The sequence below is a fragment of the Hylobates moloch genome, unplaced genomic scaffold, assembly GCF_009828535.3.
Source record: "Hylobates moloch isolate HMO894 unplaced genomic scaffold, HMol_V3 SCAFFOLD_7, whole genome shotgun sequence".
In the NCBI taxonomy this organism is placed as follows: domain Eukaryota; kingdom Metazoa; phylum Chordata; class Mammalia; order Primates; family Hylobatidae; genus Hylobates; species Hylobates moloch.
The window spans coordinates 101,372,281-101,381,563 of record NW_026652282.1 but is presented as its reverse complement, the minus strand read 5'-3'; the positions used below and the strand labels follow the sequence as shown (position 1 = coordinate 101,381,563).

The 9,283-nt window shown below is 42.3% G+C and overlaps 1 protein-coding gene across 1 annotated transcript; it reads left to right on the top strand.

The window, feature by feature from the left end:
* Window positions 1-30: 30 nt before the first annotated feature.
* Window positions 31-6,828, top strand: RHOXF1 (Rhox homeobox family member 1). Its single transcript, XM_032756425.1, has 3 exons — window positions 31-590; window positions 3,131-3,176; window positions 6,575-6,828. The coding sequence occupies exons 1-3, from the start codon at window positions 208-210 to the stop codon at window positions 6,689-6,691; spliced, it is 546 nt and encodes a 181-aa protein (XP_032612316.1). The 5' UTR covers window positions 31-207; the 3' UTR covers window positions 6,692-6,828.
* Window positions 6,829-9,283: the final 2,455 nt, after the last annotated feature.

Below are 9,283 nucleotides of genomic sequence, written 5' to 3'. Positions count from 1 at the left end.
CCCCCAACTCCCAACCCCCACCCTCATCCCCCAACTTCCCATCCCCCCACTCCTCTCCATTCCCTCTCTTGCTTGTGCGCATAAGCAAGTCCCACTCATTGCAACTGTAACCAATACCAAGCATGAGAACAGGAACTAGCTCCACCCTCTACCCCCACTCCAGCTGCAGACGCCACAGAGTTTGTGTAGGGGCGTAGCGCTCCAGCCATGGCGCATTCGCTCGTCCATGACACCAGGTTCTACTGCCTGAATGTATACGAGGTAAAAATAAGCCCCATACCTGGGCTGGGGGCAGCATCAAGGGCAGAAGGCCATGTTGGCCAAGGAGCTCCAGGCCTCATGGGTAATACGAACCCTGAGGGCAGCGTGAACCACGAGAACGGCATGAACCGCGATGGCGGCGTGATCCACGAGGGCGGCGGTGGAAACCAAGCGCCTAGGCAGCAGCCGCAGGGCCCCCCGGAGGAGCTGGCCCAGGAGCAGCCCGAGAACATGAATCCACGAATGCAGCGCACGAAGTTCACGCTGTTGCAGGTGGAGGAGCTGGAAAGTGTTTTCCGACACACTCAATACCCTGATGTGACCACAAGGTAAGTGGCCTGCTCCAGGAGCCGCGAGATCTCCAAGTTCGTTTCGAGGCATCTTTTTCTCTCCCTTGCCCCACCCAATCATGAGGAAAAAGCCACTGGGGGTCCTTGCCTGCCTTTGTACTGGTGTGGAGGGGGATATTTACCTCCTGGGCATCAAGGTAAATGTTTCATTGCAATGTTTATGTGCATGAAACCTGGAAACTAGTTCGTGCCTCCCTTTTTTAAAGATGTGGTAAAATACACGGAAATATGAAATTTACCGTCCAAACCACTTTTTAAGTATAGAGTTCAGTTGTGTTAAGTATGTTCACATTGTTGTGCAATGGATCTCTGGAATTCTTCTCATCTTGCCAAGCTAAATTTCTATACCAGTTAAGCAACTCCCCTTTTCCCCCTTTCCCCGGCCCTTGGCAACCACCATTCTACTATTTTATGTCTCTATGATGTTGACTACTCTAGGTACCTCATGTAAGTAGAATCATACAGTATTTGCATTTTTGTCACTGACTTATTTCACTTAGCATAAGGTCTTCAAGGTTCATCCATATCTCAGCATATATTAGAATTTCCTTCCTTTTTAAGGCTGAATAATATTCCATTTTATAGATACAGGTGCATACACACCAACAGTACATGGGGGTTCCAGTTTCTCCACATCCTCACCAACACTTGTTATTTTCTGGGGTTTTTTACATAGCCATCCTAATGGGTGTGAGGTGATACTTCATTGTAGTTTCGATTTGCCTTTCCCTAATGATTAGTGATGTCGTGCATCCTTTCATGTGCTTAGTGGCCATTTGTATATCTTCTTTGGAAAAATGTCTCTTTAAGTCCTTTACCCATTTTAAAATCTGAGTGTTTTTCTTTCTTTCTTTCTTTCTTTTTTTGGTTATTGGGTTGTAGGAGTTCTTTATATACTCTGGATATTAACCCCTTATCAGATGTGATTTGCAAATATTTCCTTCCATTCTATGAGTTGTCTTTTTACTCTGTTCATTGTATCTTTTGATATACAGAAGTTTTAAATTTTGATATAGTCCAATTTATCTATTTTTTCTTTTATTCCCTGTGATGATGGCCTATTTTTGTTGTTGTTGTTGTTGTTTTTGTTGTTGAGTGGGGGATCTGTCACCCAAGCAATCCTCCCATCTCAGCCTCCTGAGTTGCTGGGATTATAGGAGTCAGCCACCACACCCAGCTCTGGTCTGTTTTTAGAAATAAAATTTTATTGAAATTGGGGTAAGGAGAATGAGGTACTATCATGCAACTACAGTGCTAGATCCTTCCTTTATTTAAAATTTTGATAATTTGTTCATCATAGTTTTTTTTTGTTTGGTTGTTTTTTTTGTTTTGTTTTGAGACAGAGTCTCTCTCTGTGGCCCAGGTTGGAGTGCAGCAGTGCGATTTCAGCTCTCTGCAACCTTTGCTTCCTGGGTTCAAGCCATCCTCCCATGTCAGCCTCCTGAGCAGCTGGGACTGCAGGCACAGGCCACCACACCTGGCTAATTTTTGTATTTTTTTTGTGTAGAGATAAGGTTTCGCCATGTTGCCCAGGCTAGTCTCAAACTCCTGGGCTCAAGCAATCTGCCCACCTTGGCCTCCCAAACTGCTGGGATTACAGGCCCGAGCCACAGCGCCTGGTCCTCATCACAGATTTTTGCATTAATTGTTATTTATTAAAATAGTGCATTAGGGCCAGGCACGGTGGCTCGGGCCTGTAATTCCAGTGCTTTTGAGAGGCCGAGGTGGGAAGATTGCTTGAGTCCAGGAGTTCAAGAACAGCCTGGGCAACATGGCGAAACCCCGTCTCTAAATAAAACTTAAAAAATTAGCCAGGTGGGTGTGGTGGTGTGTGCCTGTACTCCCAGCTACTTGGAAGGCTGAGGCAGGAGGATCGCTTGAGCCCAGGACATGGAGGCTGCAGTGAGCAGTGATCCTGCCACTGCACTCCAACCTAGATGACGGTGAGACCCTGTCTCAAATAATAATAATAAAAATAATAATAATGCATTAAATTATTCATCTTGGCCGGGTGCGGTGGTTCATGCCCCAAATCCCAGCACTTTGGGAGGCTGAGATGGGCAGGAGTTCGAGACCAGCTTGGCCAACATGGCAAAACCCCATCTCTACTGAAAATACAAAAATCAACAGGGCATGGTGGTATGTACCTGTAATCGCAGCTACTCAGGAGGCTGAGGCACGAGAATCGCCTGAACCCTGGAGGCGGAGGTTGCAGTGAGCTGAAATCACGCCACTGCACTCCAGCCTAGGAGACAGAGTGAGAACTTGTCTCAATTTAAAAAAAAAAAAAAGTATTTCTCTTGGTTACTGAGTTGTTAACGTCACCTTAAATTTCGTGATGAGGGTAAACCATTTCTAAAGCAACCATGGAGCTGGGAATTAGAGAAAAGTATATACTTGGGGGAGGTGTGAGGGGAGATTATAAATTGTAAAACAAACATGAAGTAAATAGTACATACTATATATTTCATTTCGTCCACAACTTTGAATACTAACCATGTGTGATTTTTTGTCCACAGAAGGGAACTTGCGGAAAGCTTAGGTGTGACTGAAGACAAAGTGCGGGTCAGTACACTTGAAAAAGCAATTTGAGAGGACAGCCATTCTAAAACCTGCTTCAGGGCATTGAAGGCTTTGAAGGCTTTGTCCTGAACGTTGTAAAGTTGTTGTTTTTATTATTGTCTTTTTTATGTTGGCAAATAAGTTTTGAAGTTTGAGTTCCTTGTTGGTAGAAAAGGGAGTAAGCCCCAGCTTATGGTTCTTTCTTCTTTCCCCTTCCAATTAGGGAACATGATTTCCTAAAGGAAAAACAAAACGAAAACTGCTTCTCCTAATCTGTATACAAAATTAAACAAATACATACATATGAAACACATATATGTATAATATATATATATAATACATGTATACATATATGTATGTACCCAATAAATAAAATTCAACTCCTTCTAACACAGGTATCTTTTAGGAACAATTTCTGTGTAGAGTCATGGTGGGGCTCAGTCTTACCTTAGAAGTATTCAAGTTAATGCAGGGAGGAGCAGGGTTATAAGAGGGTCCAAGTGTACTAAATTATTTAAAGCCAGGCATAAACACTTAGCTAAATGAGTGAATTTATAAATATTGGGATGAGGGAGTAATTCACCCACAGAACACATTACATGACTAAATAATGTATATTTAGTTAAGCTGAGATTGATGGGAAGATAGCTTATATGTCCAAGCCCCTGGTCCCTCTTCGTTTCTTTTTAAGTTATTGGTAAAGCAGTATAGAGAGTAGCAGCCCTAAGTTTTAATTTTCTAAAATACTTTGATGTGTCAACCTGAAAAGATTGCTAAAATAGTCACATTGTTTTGAAATTGAGGAAGGTTTGTAAGGTTTGTATGCTTTGGAAAATTGTCTAAAGAATGAAGCAAACAAAATGAGTAATATTGAATTCATTTCAGTTGACCAAGAAGGGTGAAAAGGTTAGAGAGAAATATGGTCAAAATAGGCTTTGCACATACTGTACAAATTCAACATTATGAAACTACTAAATGTTTGAGTGACTGTTCTCTTGAGGAAATTTCTATCCATCTAAGGATTTATATTTCTTTTTGGTGGTACTTTTTTGAAGTGGGTTTTCTGGAATTTGTTTGGAGAGGTGGCCCTCATTTTAGGGTAGATTCACACCCATGTTAATTTCAAATACTTTTCATTCCTTTAAGCAATATTAACTAATTTGTAAGTCATAGGATTCAAATGATGACCACTTACGACCAAAGAAAACCATACATAGTATCAAAGTGATGTTTTCCCAAAAAAGAAAAGAAAACAAAAATCAGGATGACCTTATTATTAGCTTTTATGCAGAGTGCATGTGTGAGTGTAGTGAGGGAAATGCACTGCAGATGTGGTGGTGGGTTGTCCAAAAAAGCAGACTAACAAAGCGGGTTACTGAGTGCTGGCATCCTAATGGCAAAAAGGGTGGGCTCACAATTACACCTGGTTCGGGTTGGAGAAGTTGAAAAGAGGTTGGGATCACTTTCCTCTGGCTGGTAAGGCAAACTCAGAGGAAAAGAAAAACAAGACTTAATGAGTTTCTTTTCCCCTCCCTGGGTCGACATAATGTTCTCTCCTTAGTGCTCTGAAAAGAATATGAGTCACAAGATACAAATAAGGGAAGAGCCAGAATGCTTTCATGTATCTCCAAACTATACAGCATAAATTTCCCCCAAGAAATTAATACATAGTTTCCCCATAGCTTTTGCAGATGTAATGCAACTGGTTTATGAAACCAGTATTGGGAATGCAGACCTAATATCAGAACATATCAGTTAGCCCACTGTACACTTTGGTTATGTTTATAGATATTTGACCAGTGGTACACTTGAAAGCTCCCAAAATGAGCTCTTTTAGACTTTTAGAGACTGGCCTCATGCAGCAGAAATACTGCAAATCCTTAAATGGGAAAGTGAAAAAGACGTGTCAGGTAGAGAAAGAAGGTCCTTTGTGCCGCTTACAATTTGCAGTTTGAGAACTTTTGAAAGTAATAAATACAATATAAACTCCATTAACTAGGATGCTGAGAGGATAGTGACATCTAACTGTCAGGTTCTTTTTGTCTGTTTGCTTTTTAATTGTTGGCAGATATTTAAGGAGGAGCCATATTTGTGACCCTTCCCCCACATTGATGTTAACCATCTTCCTAAAATGCTTTAGGAAGCACCTTTCTGCCTTAGGAACAGGGGGTGGGATTCAGATCTCCTGGTTGAGTAGCAGGGCCTAGGGGGCCCTGCCTTACTGGGCTACAGCACCTCCAGTCCAGGATCCTGGAGCTGTAGCTAAAACAGAGTGAGCTGACCTTGTCCTGAGCCCAGGAAGGTTTGGAGAGTGCAGCAGATTGGAGAACGAAGATTTGGCATTGGTGACAATGCCTGTTTCCCCTAAACTATTGGGTGAGCAAAGATTTTTGAGAATTGCAGTTAATTTGAGTCGAGTTGGTTTCAACTTTCTTTAATGCTACAGGCTAAAATATCAAGGCAGTGTGCAGGCCTCTCTTGTCAGAGGACGAATGATCCCTTAGACATCCTGGAAGGAAACCTGTCTAAAATTCCAGTGTGCTCTTTCCTATTATTTACTACATACTAAAGATGGATTTTTAAAACAATCTCCTGAAAACGATTTGAAATTAGGCCCACTTTTTACCATGCCGAACTTCTCCCACAAACAAGATGAAACTCTCCCTAGTGAGGAGGGAGCAGGAGGCAGCTGGATAGTTGATGGTCACTTGTCAGATGCACATCTTTTGTTACCCTGTTGCCAGGCATTGAATTAACAGCAAGGACCTGGAACAACTCATAAGCCAGAACTGCATCCAATACCTGGAAGTAACCATTAAAGAATATTAAAATTGGGGCTGAGCACAGTGGCTCACGCTTGTAATCCCAACACTTTGGGACACCAAGGTGGGAAGATCACTTGAGGCCAGGAGCTCAAGAACAGCCTGGGCAACATAGCGAGACCCTGTCTCTACAGAAAAATTAAAACAGCTGGGCATAGTGGCATGTACCTCTAGTACCAGCTACTTGGGAGGGTGAGGTGGGAGGATCTCTTGAGCCCAGAAGTTCAATGTCACAGTGAGCTATGACTGCACCACTGGACCCCAGCCCAGGCAAAACAGCAAGACCCTGTCTCAAAAAATAAATAATAAATAAATAAATAAATAATAAAATGGAGAAGAGAGATACAAAGTAATAAGCTTATTCCAGGACTTGGCACAAAGCTGGTCCTCACTAAGGGTGAGCTGAAGGGCCACAGGCTATGTTGTTAACTTTCCTAAGGTATTTTAGCAATGAGGGAAATAGCTTCTCCTGATGCAGTTTAAAATCTCAACAGCATATAAAGTTGCATCCTGTGTTTTTCTATTACAACATTAACTGTTCAATATACTAAACCAATCCCCTTTTCCTTCTGATTGTAGGTTTGGTTTAAGAATAAAAGGGCCAGATGTAGGCTACATCAGAGGAGATTAATGCTCGCCAGTGAACCACTTGCTGATCCAGACGACTGTGTATACATCGTCTTGGACGAGCCCTAGAATGCCATCCTCCTTCAGGAGCTAGTTTGGAGATGGGTTTTCCTGGTGCCACTGACACCTGGGCTGCCCATGCCGCTCAGGCTACCCTTATCTCCTCTGAACTTATGTTATCAATAAAGAGGCAAATTCTCAATGTATTTGTTTTTGTGTGCCAATTGTGGTTAGTAGGGTATAGGTGCAAATTGTTTTTAAAAAGCCATTTAAGGCCGGGTGCAGTGGCTCACACCTGTAATCCTAACACTTTGGGAGGCCGAGGTGGGTGGATCAGGAGGTCAGGAGTTCAAGACCAGCCTAGCCAAGATGGTAAAACCCCGTCTCTATCAAAAATACAAAAAAATTAGCTGGGTGTGGTGGCAGGCACCAGTAATCCCAGCTATGCGGGAGGCTTGAACCCAGGAGGCAGAGGTTGCAGTGAACGAAGATCGCACCACTGCACTTCAGCCTGGGCGACAGAATGAGACTCCATATCAAAAAAAAAAGAAAGCCATTTAAACAAAATGACGAGATCTTTCATGAAATGACATCCCTGAGCTGCCGTCAACAATAGGCCCTGCACATCACAGAAGTTTACCAAGCATCATTGTGAGTTTGCACTGACCCATACATCCTTCTCCACTCCCCCTCCCTACGCCTGCCATTATGCCATCCTCCTCACCACCTTGCCCCTTTAGGGACCACAGATATGTGCAAGAAGGGGTGAAGCAGATTCCTGGTGAGACAACAGTGTATTCCCAGATAAAGCTGAGTTCTAGTTATGCTGACTAGTTCCGTCCAAATTCTGGACTCTAAAGAAAAACTTCCTAGGTGGCTACTCATAGGATTTATGGGAAGGTGGCAGCTGAACATTGATCCACTCCAATATGCTCCAAATTCTGTTCACTGCCCTCCCTTTTTGTGGGGGACACAGGGGAATAGGAGCTATTCTGCCCCAAAGATCGTGCTGCTTCAAAAGAAACAAGCAAAAATTTCATTAAGCCCAAAAAGAGGCTCTTCTCCATTTTCTCCCCTCTCCCCAGTCCAGGAAGCATATTGTTATACCTTCCCTAGCTCAAAAGCAGATGAACAATCCTTTAAGTTTATTTTGTCATCTTCAACATATTGGAGAGAATCCCACTTCCTGCTGATTACAAGGTGAAAGGGGACCTTTTCATTTAGTGCTGCTCAAAGAAGAGTAAGAAGATGGTACCCTGAGCAATGTTCCAGAATAACCACTCACTGGAATGAAGCAGTCAGAACTCTGCTTTGTTCATGCTATTGTAAACCAAAAATAAAATTCGAAGCCCCGCAACTATCTGAATGGATTCCTCCTCTCAGCCAAGAGCATTCCAAAGTTAACCTGAAAAACTTACTCAGGTCATGACAGAAAGTAGGCGTCAGACATGCCTCATTATTCCCTACTCCCTTTTGGAATTCATGTACAGCTGACCAGTATTAATGTTAGAACAGAACTTAAGACTAACAGACTCTGTGGCAATAAGACACCAATTTCCAGCCTAACTCTAGTATAGCATCACATGACAGCAGGGCTTGAAAGAAATCAAAAGTATTTTACCCTATGTGTTTCTTTGCCATATTTTGAAATAGTCCTGCAAAGCTGTCTCTTGTGGGGGAAAATGTACATTTTCAAGAGTATCCCTTTCTTGTGCAGGCCTTTTTCTTGATCCAGGAGAGAATCAACTCAAGAAACATTTACAATCTATTCTCTCTGAAGCTGGCTACCTGGAGGCTTCCTCTGCATAATGGGAACCTTGGTCTCCACAACCCCTTATCTTAACACAGACATTCTCTTGTATTGATTCTTGGTCTTTAGACGATAATGTAACTGTTTCAACCAATTGCCAATCAGAAAATCTTTGAATCTACGTATGACCTAGAAGCTCCCACTTTAAGTTTACCCACCTTTCTGGACAGAACCAACGTTGTACATCTTACATGTATTGATTGATGTCTTATGTCTCCTTAAAATGTGTAAAACCAAGCTGTAGCCCAACCACCTGGGGCACACATTCTCAGGAACTCCTGAGAGTTTTCATGGGCCATTGGTCACTCGTATTCGGCTCAGAATAAATCTTTTCAAATATCTTACAGAGTTTTACTCTTTTCATCAACATGATCTTCTTTGTGCAAAACTTCCAGGATAGAAAGAAAACAAAAACAAAAATAAGTTAGGAAGATGAAGAGGCCCAGCCCATTTTTTAAAGCATAAAGTTCTTCTCAGTTTAACCTTTGTTTCTGAGTAACCTTTAGCAATATGAGTCTCCTTCAGTGGAGTTTTATGTTAAAAGTGATTAATCGTGGACCCCACAGTCATACTATAAAGTAATTGCAGTGACTATAGATAAGGTATCAGAGTTACCCCACAATTTCCTCTCATGGGTGTTAATCAAAGATCAGATTAATAGTGCTCATATGTTCCCAGTGTAAAGGAAGGCTCTGTTTCCTTGGAAAAGCATGCCATGGTGCCTGCTAATTTTAATTCCTTACTTCTTCCTTTTTTCCAGTTGTGATTGTCAAATGTCAGCAAAGTAGTATGCATAATGTGTGGCTTCCACAGAGAGAGGGTTATTGCTACACAGAAGCCCCAGGCCCTGT